This window comes from Rhagoletis pomonella, unplaced genomic scaffold (assembly GCF_013731165.1).
Source record: "Rhagoletis pomonella isolate Grant_MI unplaced genomic scaffold, Rhpom_1.0 Rhpom_scaffold_00011, whole genome shotgun sequence".
Classification (NCBI taxonomy): domain Eukaryota; kingdom Metazoa; phylum Arthropoda; class Insecta; order Diptera; family Tephritidae; genus Rhagoletis; species Rhagoletis pomonella.
In genome coordinates, this window is record NW_023458565.1 from 16,788,726 (window position 1) to 16,804,789 (window position 16,064).

At 34.7% G+C, this 16,064-nt stretch overlaps 1 protein-coding gene across 1 annotated transcript in view; it reads left to right on the forward strand.

Moving 5' to 3' along the window:
- Positions 1-11,200, forward strand: part of LOC118747187 (NGFI-A-binding protein homolog) — a 102,373-nt gene extending 91,173 nt beyond the window's left edge. Inside the window, exon 5 of the mRNA XM_036481177.1 lies at positions 11,171-11,200. Within this exon, the coding sequence (XP_036337070.1) occupies positions 11,171-11,200 (30 nt within the window). The remainder of the gene's footprint in view (positions 1-11,170) is intronic.
- The last annotated feature ends 4,864 nt before the right edge of the window (positions 11,201-16,064 follow it).

The following is a 16,064-nucleotide window of genomic DNA, read 5'->3' on the forward strand; positions in this document are numbered from 1 at the left end:
AATAAAATAAAATAAAATAAAATAAAATAAAATAAAATAAAATAAAAATTATTTATACCAACCATAAGCGAATGCATTGACAGATGCGAGGTTTTCGGGTGTGTTCAGAATATGATATACAAATTGTGTTTAGCGACTTAAATGATAGGCTGTTCAAAGAAAGCATATCCTGAAAAATTTGTCACAGATACTCCTAAATAGGGAAGCCTGAGCAAATTGTTGGCCTAATTTACTACCAAAATAAAATTTCGCCCTAATACTTAACCATCAAAAAGTATACGAAAAGCGTAGGTAGCAAAATGTAACTGATTTCGCGTTCAGGGTCTAGCTTTTTTTGATAATTTTATCTTCCCTGATAGAAGTAAATTTTTTGTTTACATTTACTGGAAAAGCGATTAAACAAACCAATTGTTTTTGCTCGAATATTATTTAAATGAAAAGCATACTACATACAAAATATTTTTTAAAGAAACAATATTAATAAAACCGAAATATGTATGTATTTCCATCGTAGCTCTTTAAATAATCCAAACTATTATATGCACAGTTCGAATTGAGTGTTTACGTAGAGACGCCTTTCTTTTTCCAGTTGCATGCACTTCGTTGCATTCAAGCATATCATTCATATTTATGACTATTTGTTTCCAATAAAGCAACTAATGAACAGTGCAAATTCATTCAATCCATTTCCCAAAATACATAAAAAGAACGGCGAAAATATGTTCGTATATTAAGTAAGTAAGTTCATATTAAAAGGCGTACGTATAAAAATCATTGGCTTTAGATACATATAAAGTCTTTTCGAAGAATTTTTTCAAATTGCAATATTCATTTTACGAACTTGGCACTATCGGTTTCTTCCAGAAATTTTCAAATATTGTTTATAATAATGGCTGGTGCTTCACAGCGCACCCAGCGGCCGTTTTTTGGCAAAAAATATATTACAGTAAATATATTGTAGTAAAAAACTTCAAATGCCGTACAGTATTAATATATTTTATAATTAAGAGTACCAATGCAAAGTTATTTTTATGTAGATGAGGAGAGTTTTTATGCTTTTAAGATTGCTGCAAAATTACGACCAAAATGTAACTTTGAAGAAATAAATAATAAGGATTAAGACAAAAACGTGAAGGAAAAATTGAGTCAAGGTTACTGAAAGGGTAAGAAAATTTATTGAAATTCATTTATAAAAAATTTAGTTATCGAAAATTATTAAGTTAGATACCGAAATTCATCAAAGTTTATAGTAAACGAAATTTATCGAGTTATCCATGTTTATCGAGATATCGCACCGTATGGAATTATTTAAATTGATTAATGTTTATTGGGTTATGAAAATTTATAAACACAGAAAATTGGTTGTCGAAATTTACGAATAGTTATCGAGCTATAAAAATGTATGGGATTATCCAAATTTGTAAATTTGATAAAGATTAATAATTATCAATATTTATTGAATTATCCTTATTTATTGAGTTAACGAAATTTATCGCGTTATCGTAATACATCGAGTGCTTTCAACTTATCCAGTTATCGATATTTATTGATTTTGTGAAATTTTTCTATTTATCGAATCAAAGTTTTTTGAATTTTCTAAATATAAGTATCGAAATTTGCCGACAGCTTGCGAAGAATATGGAGCTATCAAAATTAACCGATTTATCGTGATTTATCGAGGTATCCAAGGTTTACGAGTTATCGATTTATATCGAGATATATAACTACATTTTCGAGCTATCGAATTTTATGGAGCCCTCTAACCGAATTATCGAATTTGGTTGAGTTATCGGGTTTGAGTGTTCTGGAAATTCATTGCACTGTCGATATGTATGAAACTATCGAAATTTATCGACCACTGGAGTCGTTGGGTTGGTTCTGCCAAAGTCCTCCAAAGTCCTCCGAAGACCTTCAACGATATAAAAAATTTTAGTCACGTTTTAGTTCCAAAGCAGTTAGTTAACGATGTGCTAAGTTAGAAAACCTCTCCAAGGGTCTTAAAAAATTAGAAAACCAGTAGACTTTCGACAGTAACTGACGCTCCTAGTTTAAAATAATAATTGGACAGTAAGACGATAAACACTTTACAATTATGTATGCAAATACCTCTTTAAAAAATTCGTGTTTTGACGAAATTTGTATGATACACTTTATTTGGTCGAAGTCTACTTTTAAAAGAACTTTATTTATCATACAAGTAAATTTTATCTTTTGTAGCTGATTTATGAAATCCAACTTTTCATAGAAACTTAAGGGTAAATATATATGTATGCATATTTAGCCTTTTCATTTAATACATATATGTACATACAGCTGATTTAATTTTATAAATGCAGCTTTTTCTCACTAAAACAAAATCTCCATTACCATTTATTCTAATTATGAAAGTAATACACACAAACGATAGTACCGCCAAATAAGGAGAACCAGATACATATAAGCTTCGCTATTCGCAAGCTAAGAAAATTAATTCCTTTGGATTTGCAGTTATGCACAAGAAGCACTCAGCTTTTATAGACATGCAACTTAGCTGTTGTAATTACAAACGTGTGTAAATATGTATAAATGTATATATATATATATATATATATCAGAGTATAAGTATATGCAAATGGTGTTGAGCGGCAATTCAACTCAAATTGCTCTTAACAAATTATGCAAGTATGTACAATGACATTGTTGCGCAGCCCATCCCGACGGCAGTGAAACGACACGTCGTATGAGCAACATTTATGCGTAGGCAAGCTGGTACGAAATTAAGTTTGTGGTGTGTGTGTTGCATGTAGGAGATGCTTTTATATACACACATATGTATGTATTTGCATACTGACTTCTATGCTATATAAATAAACGCAAAAGATTATATTGGATCAGACACGCGAAAGTTAAATTCGCAATTTATGTAACGAAGTGTTGAAATCCCTATTTTAATATTACATATATTTGTAAGTAGGTACTAGAGGGGTATACCCGCCGAGCCACGCCGTCCTCCGTTGTTTGTCATTACTCACGCGCCGCGGCGTTCAATTTTCATGATGAATACACATTGAAATACGTCGCTTGAAGGAACTACTACTCCAGAAATATAAAAATTGTTTTCAATACCACAACAATATTTCTTTTTTACATATTACTACAACAACAAACAAGTTATCACACGCCAAAAAACTAACGATAATATCTCAGAAAGTAGTCTTAACAGAAGTGCCCTTACTGCATCTTACTCCTCAATTATTGGAGATAAAACAAAAACAAATTTTCAAATGTATTTTTTCTTTAATGAAGAGTTGAATATTTTTTAAATAGATTTTAAATAAGTAAGTTATTTTATTCTGGGGTCCCACAAACGTTTACAAATTTCTAGGTGGCTGTGTGAAAATTATGGTAGCATTCACAAGTGATGGTCAAACCCCAGGAAGGTTTTGCTCCTTCGCATCGCAATGTTTTCTACACAGGGTTGGTTCTTGGTGGAAATTAGTAGTATTTTTCATTACTTTCGATTATGCGTAGGAAAATTTGGTACTTAATATTTTAGTGGAAATTTTAATCATCTATAAGCCATGTTTTAAACAGTGGGTCAAAAAAAAAGGCTTGTTCTACTGGGAGTTGATTGGTATAACTGTTGAAAAATAGTAGACCACCCTAGTTTTCATTCTATAACCCGCAAAAAATCGTAAGAACCCCTTAATTTAACATATCGGTAGATAAGATTATTACACAAACTTAGTAATAGCAACATAGATTACTTCAATAACTTAACTTTTAAAATTTTTTTTTATTTCTTTAAATTTAAATAATACATACGGATTTATAGGGAACATAGAGAACCATGCATCTATGTATATACCTCAGACCCTCTTCTGTTGCCAAGTATTAATACTTTGCAATTCATATTGATTTATTAATTATTGAAAATGGGCGAAATCGGACTGTAACCACGCCCACTTCCCATCTAACGGTAATTTTCAGATATACGAGAAAACTGCGATATTTTAGTAACTGCTGAAGATTATTCACTCAAAATTGATATTTACAATACGGTTTAGGCAAAAAATTAGAATATTATAAACAAGCGGGCCCATGCGCAGACTGCGCAGACAGAGATACACAGTAAGCTCATCCCTCTTTGTAGCCATAGATAAAAGCAGACTGTTCTAATAGTTCGCGAAAATAGTAAACACAATTATTCTTACATACCCCTTATTTTTATTATACATATATTACAAATCATGAATGAGATTTATAGTACATCAGAACTTATACTTATTAGGTACATAAAAACATATTACAAACTGACTGTTATATGAGCGTCATGAGTTGAGGGAAACATGGTGTTACTTACAATATATTTTTGTATAAAATTTTGAGGTGAAAAAATATTCAGAATTAACTTTTTGACTAAATATTTTTTTAACAGAAAGAATAATATCTGAGCTAAAGGAGCGGTGCGAGGGAGACAACTGTCAGTTTATCGAACCTTTAATTATTGAATTATGTGTGCGCCCACCACTGTCGTATACGATGTATGCGATGCTGCAGTCACAATAGTGCTTCAGTACAATAAAAATACCTTTAGTGTGGCTTAACAATGGTAAATTAAAAACAAAAATAAAATTACAAATTTCTTGACTTCAGAGGTGTTATTCAGAGGGTCATTAGTGGAATTGCTTACATAGAAAAGTAGAAAAAGGGAGACTAACAAAAAAAAACAGCTTAGAGAAATAATATATAAGATTTTTGGAAAATGGGCTTTGCCACGCCCACTTATGGTTATATGTGTATATAGCTTAGTAACCGCTGCACCAATTTCTTCCAAACTTGGCAAAACAATTTTTAAAATCGGACAATAACCACGCCCACATCCCATATAACGGTCAGTAAATATTTAAGCTAATTTATTCAAAATTGATGCTTGAAACAATTCTTTACCAAGAAATACGTTTATGATAAAATTTCGGAAAATGGGAGTGACACCGCCCATTTATGATCACATATATGTATCTCGGTAACCGTTCTACCAATTTGTACCAAACTTGGTATAGTTATTGTGCTTGCCACATAAAAGCAAAAAGTTGAAAATTATTGAAATCGGACCAAAGTTACGTCCGCTTTGCATATAACGTTAAATTTCAGAAATGCTTGAAACTTCAATATTTCAAAAATTTGAGGACGCTAATTTACTCAAAGTTGATACACCCGGCTTACCATGTAGCGGTAGCTTTCAGAAAGGTGAAAAACATATATTTAATAACTAATTGCGCCGGGTATTTAATGTTCGGTTTCCTATGTCTGCGTTAATAGCACCATAACGGCCATCACCCAAGGTCGATAAATCTTGGGATGTACGTATTTACGATTGTCCTCAATTATACCAACAACATTATTTTAATAGTACACTATACATAAATATATACATGAATACGTAGAAATCTTTTTGAGAAATTTCTCCTAAACACGGCAGAAAAAATAAAAATTATTTCGTAACAACTTAAACTTCGTACACTACGGCCATTTAAACTTTCCATCCATCATCGATTGAGTAATATTTTCTCAAACACATTTCTGCACACATTTCATTTTTCAATACATATGTCTCTGGAGTGATATTCTACGTCAAACTTTAAGTTATGCATGCAGTCAGTCAACCATCACTACGGGAAGCGTAAAACCGCTCATGGGATATGCACTAAGTGGCATTTGCATAATGGCTGAAGCCTCCTCGAGCGGCTGTGTAGCACCTACTGGCAGCTTCCAGGCATTTACTTACACGTACAGCGTCTAACACACAAACATACACACAAGCATTTTAGCAACCGCAATCGTTGCGTTGTGAAATATGAATTCGCTTTGCAATATTCGTGTCTATCGGCATTTGACAGCTGCTTCTGGGCAACCATCTTCCTTCCATCTGCGACTATGTAAAATTTTTCATACTCACTCAAGCACTTGCGCCATCCATCCGTACATAGTACATTTTTGCACACATTTTACCCTTCTGTCGTTGCCATGTGCACTGCGCACCTTTTCTATCGGCTCTTTACACCAAAGTACTTTAAATCAAATTTAAGTGTTGTGGCAAAAAGCAGTGAAAAATGAATTGCTTGCAGAGGAGCCGCAAGTTGAAACGAAAGATGGATGAAAATGAAAAGGAACTTTGAATAGATAAGCGCCAAGCATTGAATGTTGCATTCTCTGTGGATTTGAAGACGTCAAAGAGAAGACTTAAGTTGTTTAGCGCCGCAAAAAAAATTTCAAAGATTTCAGCGAAATGATATTTTGGAAATTCAACGAAAAGAGTAATGATAAAGTGGGAACAAATAAATCGATCTACGTAGGATTATGCAAGGAAAATATTGTTTAAGATTTTCATTATTATAGTCCATTTTCACGAAAAACTTAACTGCAGTTAAGGGCTCAGGAAAGTTACATGGGGTAAGCGCAGCTAAGGTTTGTTGAAACTGATCTATGGCTTTATGTAAATTGAATTTTAGAATACCATTTTGTCTTCCATACATAGAGCCTTCTTTATAATTTGGTAACCTTCGGTCTTCACCGTTAAAATGTAACTAGAATATACTCTCTTTTGACCAGGCAACTTAACCTTTGCTGATAGTAAAACGTTTCAATAGGTAGAGCGTGCTTATCTGGTTTTTCTGACACTACCAAGGATGGCCAATAGATTTCTTGAATCGACGGCACCAATTACCTTGACCGCTTGTAATTGATTTGAGTTTGTCTACGCTACGATCTGAAATGCGCACCGAGGCGCTTAAACCTTAGCTAAGCGAAAGCCGGGCAGCTGGGAAGGAAGTGCTGAGATGATTCCACCTCGTCTTCCAAAGAGCTGTGACAGTAGAGATCCGTGACGATATTTAGTCACACTGCGTGGGTCCTTAAGGTGAACGTCCGGTAAGTAAACCTGTAAAAATCGAGAGCTGACGCTTAGACGATCCTTTCTACCCTCACGGTCAACAACCGGCCGGAAATACCTTGAAACTTTTCATATCGGGACTATGACTATGAGCCCTTCTGTCCAGGAGCAGGCCGCAGGTTCCCAACGTAACTCCTATGCCCTCCCTGTCCGAGGTGATGGCCTGGAGAGTGCTCTGCGCAGCCGATTCATCAGCCCTGCAATTTTCAGTGATATCACTGTGGCCTGGGACCCAAATCAGCTTGAGGTGGAAGTATTCTGAAACGGTTGAGGGAGAGTTCGGACATTCTCTGACTACTTTCGATCGTACCATCAGCAATCGCAGCGCCCTTATTGCCGCTTAGCTATCATAGTAGATAATTATCCTCCTAGTCGGCATAGCCAATTGGCTGCCTCTGGACGTAAGATCTACTGAGAGTTCTTAACACCTCCTCCAACTCTCCCGTCCAGCTTGGATCCGTCCGTAAAAATGTTTATTGGCCCTCTACTCAAGAGACTGACATTCTCCGATCCACGCCTTGAAGCAATGTGCAAGGAGAATGATTCGTTTGGAGCCAGCCTCCAGACCAGACTACCAGACAATGGCCCCATATACCATGTTTGGCTTCATACTGTTTTAATCTAGCCAGTGTATCATTTTTGGCATTCTTACAGAAAAATGGAACCACCGATGCCTTTTTTACTTGCTCCTCAATATTTGGCTTCCATGATAGCTTCCTTTCCGGGATCACGCTCAAGACCTGGACCCTGTCAGAGAGAGCAAGTGATACAGTTCCCCAATTGAGGAAAGCTGGGCATGGGACACTTTGTACCTCTTGGTGCATAGTACGAGCTCCGTATTTCTAGTATTAATAAAAGGTACGCAGCTGGGACCAGTTTGTTACCATGCTTAGATACCCTTGCATTAGATGATACAGAGTTTTCAATCACTTTCCTCTGACGGTCAGTGCCATATCATGCGCGTAGGCGATAATCTGGCATCCTCTCCTTCCCATCCCCTCCAGGATGTCGCTTATCACTTTTATCCAGAGAAAAGGTGAAGGGATGCCTCCATGTAGGGTGCCTCGACTCACTCTTCACTGGTAAGAGGCATTACCCCATTTCGCTGTGACAGTTCTGTCGTGCAGCATACGGCAGATGAGCTCTTACTAGATGGCTCTTTCTATCGCCCCAGGTACCACATTATTGAAATTCCCTCCAATGTGAAGGATGTGAAGTACCTCGGAAATAAGTGTCAGCTTTTTCCCGCTTTGGTGATGAACATAACCTTCACACTGACAGACTTTTGCAGCTGCAGAGTAATGATGCCATCCGGTCCATGGGACTTGAAGAGCCCGAATGAGTCGATCGCCCAGAGTAGTCGGTGCTGCTCCAGTAATTCACCGGAGGATGTAGGGCAATCGACCGTATCAACACCGGTAGGCTCACATGGTGCAGAATTGGCTGGGAAATAAGCGTTAAGGAGTAGTTTAAGAGCTTCTCTTTCGCTCACCGCTAGTTGCCCTCTTCGTCCCTAAATTATTCCAAGGGTATGGGACTGCTCGCTAGGATTCGCCTTAATTGAGGTAATTCGCGCTATCATCCACTTAAAATCTTTTACGACACTTAAAATCAGCCGTAATTCAATGACTTGGTTAAAAGCATCCCTAGCTCACAGACTATATTCGAAATGTGCACGTTCTCATTCGTGTATAGTCAAAAAGATTCCTTAAAAAAAAATGCGGTTTTATTTCCTTTTGGAATTAAATCCTCTCTCCAAAGCCACTCATTATTCTCTAATAGAAAATATTTAATTTACGGGAAACCTTCTTATATACATACAGCGGTTAAAAATGTTATTGGAATTAATTTTCGGTTGATATTTAAAGCATTTCTATAAAGACTTTGACGCATAAGGACGTATGTTTAAATTATAAGTGAGTTTTCGTACTAATTCACATTCAGTACAAACCACACTTAGATCAAATACGTTTGTGAAGTTTAAACATTTATGTATATAAATTAAAGTACTTGCCAAATTTTATAATAGCAAAGCGAAAAAAAGTTTCAAAACGATTCATCCATCGAAGTATATTAAAAGTGATACTCGTATATTAAGTCGGCGAAGTGAATATGAGCCTCCTAGACGTATGAGTGACGAAGTCAGTCATTTCAGTTATTACGCACTTCCTCGCCAGATGTGAACAAATCAGTCACATTTTTACATACTATACTCTTTCATTTGTTTTAAGTTAATGCTTTCATACTATGTATACAATACGTCGCATGCATATATTACTCATATATACATATACTAACTCGTATACTTTATGTCTTACATACATACTTAGACAAATATGCATTAATGAACCACGTGTTGTAAGGAGGTTGAGTGCCCTCTGTGGTATGCCAACGGAAAATTGTTTACTCATTCAGCGTTTAAGTAAGTAAGTGAAATTATAGTATAACCAGAAACACACCCATATAAATATTTATATCAAAATTAACACATACATATGTACGTGCTACAAAAGACGTATATGAATTCTATAGTAGCTCACTGCTTTTGTGTTTTTGCTTGCATGTATGCATCTACTTACTTATATATAATAAGGTATGAATGAAGTACACATTTTGGTTTTGCACAAAAAGTTAGAGAAAATGTCAAAAATGGAAATGTTTTGACGTTGGCATGCTTGCTTATCGGTTCGCTGAGTTCCAGCTGATGTGGCATTTATGCAAATTACGTGCGACATGACATCCTTAGTATTTCAGTTGGGTCGAAGTAGAGGGCGTCAAAAGATTTATTGTGTGTAACCTTAAGCTGACTACAAAAAGTGGCGTTAGTGCTCACAATGGATAATTTTTGGTTTAAGGAAAATCTAACAAACAACGCTGGAATTGTGTTGCACTAACAAACCATAAAAGAAATAAATATGTTTACTCAGAGGAGGGAGACGTTTAATCAGTAAATAAGACACTGTTTTTTTCAAATTATTAATCTAATCCCAAATGATAATTTAACTTAGAGAGACATACATATCTGTAAGAAAGTTTGACAAGATAGTGCATCGTCTCCTGGAGTGTGGGTAAAAAGATTAGAGAAGAGGCACTTTGCATAGCTCTTTCGTTCCATGTGGGCAACTCTCAATTAGTTCGCACTGCCGCATGACTCGACAGTTTTTATTCGGACACACAATTTTCGCTCCTTTATTAACATAGATAAGGCTACATATGTGCTCGTAGCAGAGCTGAGTCACTTGTTCCTTACCTCGGGTGGGGGGTAACAAGTAACGCTCAGCAATGCGCGAACTACAAATACTCTTATTTTAAAATTCTCTACCCCTCACCACTGGTGGGGGGAAGTAGAGTTTAATAAAATAAGAGGTTAGTACTTTCAATATTAATACCCCTTACCGCTGGTGGGGGGAAGTAAAACCTTAATAAAGAAATAAGAAGACAGATAGTTAGATGCTTTACCCCTTACCTCTGGTGGGGTATAAAAGAAAGAAAAGAAGCGTATTAGTTGAGAGTCTTTACGAATCTGATTAGTTTATTCAACATTTTTCTTTTATATACAATTTTCTAACTCTATTTCCTTAACTAATTATATATGTATGTGTGTGTAAATGTACATGTGCATGTATGTATGTATATTTACATAAGATTACCAACCAATGCCTTGGTCTTCTAATTATATTTTTATTGCTTGCTTGTGCATCGGCTATATACATGCAAAGCCTATTATCTAATGCATTTTCTAATGCATGCATAGGTATGTGTGTATATATATTTGTATGCAAGAGATAAACGCATTGATCTCTTATTTCAGTATGTATTACAATTTATGTGATTTTAAATTTATGTTATGATAAGCAGCAATCTTCGTACTCAGGCAACAAGATCGCAGAGAATTTCGATTGCTTTGCTTATCATACATTTGACAGAGTAGTGGACTGTATACATATACGTAAATATTTTCTGTATGTAAATAAGTATGTTTTGTTTCTTGCATTGCATGTACAGACAAAACGATCCTTTTCTAAATACATGTTCATATGGATGCGTATATGTTATTGTCTAAGTAGGTACATACATATGCACGTATTTTTTATGTTAAATTTTATTACCCTGGCAGATATGTACTCATGTTCAAAGATGTTTGAACATATTGCCGAGGACAAAAAAGTGATTATTTGTGTACTGTGTATACATATATTTTTAAATGTTTTTACTACCTATATTTATTATCTTACTTAGGCAGATATACCCATGTTCAAAGATATTTGAACAATATGTATGTTGTGTAGATTATGTAAATCCAAAAAAGGACTACTGTACATATTTTCAAGCAAATACGCAAATAATTCAGAAATAATTTAATTGCTCATTCTTGAGTTTATAATAAGCTGATATTTAGTATTTAGAGAGAAGAATCGAATGCAATGAGTTAGAAGTGCGTGCTTGCAATAGAAAGGGAGTTATGAAGAGTCAAAGTGGCGTGCCTCCTTTCCGTGCCAGGCAGTATTTTGAAAATATTTTAAAAAGGGTTGCCACCTATTTGAGAAGTGTAATGAAATTACTTTATACCCAAGTTATGTGAAATATTAAAAATCAGTGTCAGAAATAAGGAAATGAAAGAAATTTAAGAAACCTTCAGTTTGACAATTTAGAATACTTTTGATGGGTTTAAGGGTTGCCACCAGTTTAAAACATTGAATTCGAATTATTTAATAAGCTAAATTAATTCTAAAAGCACGGTTATCAATGCAAATGGGTTTAAAGTCCTTTTTTCTGAACTATATTTAGGAGGGTTGCCCCGAATTTAAAAAATTAAATTCAACGTAATTCATCAGTTACTTGAAATATTTATAACTATGTCAGACGAGAGATATTTAAGGATATTTTCGAAAATAATTTTGAAGAGGGTTGTCGCCTGTTTTGAAAGTCGAACTAAGTTTAATTATACAAAAGTTATGTACATGAAATTTTAAAATATGGGTATCAAACGAATGAGAGTTAAGAAATATTGAACATTTCGAATTTTTTAGGGTGTCAGAAGAGGTTTGCCACCTGTTGAAAAACTTTTATTAAAATTATTCAATAAGTTAAACGAATTGTCAAAAGATGGATATGAATCCAAATGGATTAATGGACAAGTTAAATGAAATATTTAAATATTAATGTCAAGCGATAGAGTTTTGGAAAACTTTAAGGTGATAATATTTTTAATTAGGGTTTCCACCATTTTTTTTAGGTCGTTAGATCTGCACCGTTATTTCGAATTTCCAAAATGGGAAGCCAAATTAAAGAACTTCGATTGATATAGATGTGCAATAAGTTTTATTTTTTGAAGTTAGAATCTTTCTAGAAGTGATTTGAAAATTGATGAATTGAAAACCGACATCGTGAGACCTCTCATCACAAAGAAATCGCTTAGATGAATCATTAGAAAATGTTTTTCGAGGTTTTAAATAGGATTTAACCTTTCTAAAAAGTTAAGTTTAATTATAGCGTTTTAACGCGATGCGGGTTCACTAGTATAAATTTAATACCCAAAGGCATTTTTAGTCCAAGTCTTCAGATCTGCACCGCTCGTTCGATTTTCGAAAATGAGGTGTCAAATGAAAGTCCTTGGGCTGTTCTGGTAGGTCTTACCATTGATTTTCGGCAATTTATGTTCGACGATTTTTTTTGTACAAAAAAAAAATACGGACCACCCTCAACGTCAAACAAAAATACCAAAATTCAGCGGTAAGTTCTAGATACTTAAAATTTGCACTTTGTTGTATTAAAATTTGATGGACTAGAAAAATAGAAATTTTGCTGGAAGTTTGCAGAACTTGCACAATTTTCGCAGAAAGATTGAAATTTGGATTTATATCGTGTTTGCTATGTAATCAGCTTAACTTTCATACAAAAATAATAAAAATTAAATAAACTAAAGACAATAGCCACAAATTTCTAAAATGTCGCATCCCACCTTTTATTTAGTTCACTGCAACTATATCTCGGTAACCGTTTTATCAATTTGTACCAAACTCAGTACAATTATTGACCTTGGCATAAAAAAGCTTTATGTTGAAAATTTTGGAATTTAGACTGAAATTGCGCTCACCTTCCACTGCAAAAAAAAAACGCGGAGGGAACATTTCTCTTTCGTGCTGAATTAGACCAGCGTTGGTAACCATTAGGGTGTTCGATTACTCTCTTTTGTCCAAAACCGGTTTTCGAGTTATTCGAAAAATTTCAATTTGAAAGAATCCTGTTCCCGATTTTGAAATTAAGAAATTTTACATATGGGGTATTCAAAACGGTGTCGAATCAAACATTAAGACTAAAATAATAACGTTTTTTGTCATATTTGTATTGGCAATATCGATATTTTTGTAGTATTGATTTGAGCGCCTTTGCATATGCAACGCCGCTTGTAGCAAAAGTCGTGCTGTTAGACAATAACTTTTTGAAAACTCAGCACTTGCAGCATTTAAAAAATGTTGCTCATACCACTCGGAGCCCGCGGGCATACCTAATAAGACTTATTCTTAAAAAACCGTAAGTTTTGTGAATACATTGTAAATATGTAGAAAACTTTTCGAAGATATCTAAAACCCACACCAATTTTCATTAATTTTTCCACTTCTACAGCATTTTATGGCAGAATGTCAAAAGAAAATAGTCTCTTTTAGTCATTACTTAAAAAAGAATGTTTGATTCCGAGTAAAACTAGGTATCATTTATAAAACCCAAGGGACAATTTCGGAAGATATGAATTTTCTAAAAATTTCTTCAAAAATTACTTCCATGTAAATTCACAGAACATTTGGATCAGTTGAATTGGATTCACTTGGAGGTTTCGATAATTCGTATGGAAAAATTTGAATTAGTCTCTATAAAAGATGGCATAACTTCACAACTTTTTTATTCATTTTAATGAGTGGTACGTTTAATTACATTTAATCAAAAATTTTTCCAAAGTAATGAAGAAAAAAGACTATTTTCTTATGCAATTTTGGGAAAAAATGTAGTAGAAGTGGAAAAAATAATAAAAATTGGTGTAAATTTCAGATTTATTCCAAAAATTTTCCACAAATTTACAATGTGTTTACAAAACTTATTATATCTTTAAATAGTACCAATATTATTCTTGCTAAAACCATATACAGCGTGGCGACGAATACCCAGTTTTTTAGAAATAAAAGTGTCCTTTATAGATTTTGCGAAAAAAGTTCATTTGGCACGCAGGTCTTAGTCAATTAATTTATTCCATATCTTCTGTAACCATAGGCTAATCTTCTCCATTTTGAATCCTTTATACTCCCCCTTCTGTCCCAGCATAAGGCCTCATACGAAAAAATTGAATAGACTCGGAACTGCTGACTAGGACGGCCATTCATTCGAACAACCGTATACAGTTTTTTTTTGTAATTTTTTATACAAAGCCTAAAAAAAATACACCTGAAAAAGACTTGCGTGCCAAATGAACTTTTCTCTCAAAGTTTACGCTGCTGGCAAATCTAAATAGGGATTAAGATTTAAAAACTAATTAATACAACTAAAGTAAAATCTGTGGAAAATTAACAATAAAATACTTTTTTCGCAAAATCTATAAAGGACCCTCTTATTTCTCAAAAAAACCTGGGTGACAGTTATTCGTCGCCACGCTGTACAAATTTGAAATTGCTTGAAAATTAACTGAACTAAAAATTCCTTAGTGCCGGAAGTAAGAGTAGAGAAGGGGGAAGTAAGTTGAGGAGTTGATGGTGTTAGAAAAATTTTGAAAACAGCTTCGTGAATTAATTGGCCAGATCTATGACCTGTGCTAGGTCATTTTAAAAGTTTGTGCACTTTTTTTTTATTCTGTAACACCAAGTGATTAACATTCATTTTACCTATGTACATACATATGTACATGTACAAATTACGAAAATCCACTGGTACCTCCTTCTTTACGTGGTGAACAAGTGGAATATCTAACCAAGTTTATGATGCTGTGCTGGTAGTCGAACAAGTGAAATATCTAAGCAGATTTATGAAGCTTTGCTGGAACCTCCTTCTTTAAATAAATAAACACGTTGGTTGACTTCAACACAATTTATTGCCCGCTCATTGGACGAGTCGGGATGAGTTATCGAACTAAACTAAACTGAAAAACTATTTTACTCTACTTTAAATCGAAATCTAATTCTACAAATACACTTACAAATAAATAAGCTGCAGTCGCGACCATCGTCGGTGGGAACGCCGCTGACTGCGCTAAGTGTGATGATAGCGTGGAGCATAACATAAATTCACTCCCACGCTAGATAGCTGGTCTTCGCTATGTAACTGCCCTGCACCTGCAAGCTGGTGTTATGTTGCAGATTCGGGGAATTTGTGACTGTTGCTCAATACTATTGGCCTTGAGCCATATGTGACCATTATGACAGCATAATACAAATTCACTCCCACGCTAGAGCTACAAAGCTGGCTTTTGATATGCAGCTGCCCTGCATTTGCAGGCTGGTGTTATGTTGCAGATTCAGGAGATTTGCGGATGTCGCTTATTATTGTTGGCCTTGAGTCACATGTGATAACTTACATACGTTTACACATGTACATGTTAATAGTATGTTCCTATTCTACCATATTAGCTCTATCTGTTTACATACATGCTTGCATTCGTATATTCCTATGCAGCTCCTAAATGTGTGCTTATGGTTTTGTATGTTTTTGGTCTGGCCAGCTGCCTAGCTTTAATAGTTGGGCTCTCATTGCTTTAGTATTTTATGCCATTCTCCTTCTTTTTCCTTGCGTTGAATTGTTCGCACAACGAAAGGGCCCCATAGCATAGCATTTTGATTTACCCCCATTATATTTTTTTTTTATTTTTGTGCTCATACCCAGCTCATTTCAGTGACATAACACACTTCAGCGACATTAAAACATATATTCTGGACTTACTGCACAGTCGAGTGTCATTTTCCCTCCTATTTGTTGCAACATTCTGCATTCTTGAACGTTGATGATGTTGTTGCCTGTCAACCACTGGCAGACAGCGACTGACAACTTTTACTTGGTGGTTCGCCACCAGATTAAGCCTTACTTCCTGCGTACTAATGCAGACATATATATGTATGTATGTGTGTATGTGCATAAGTACTTATTAACCTAA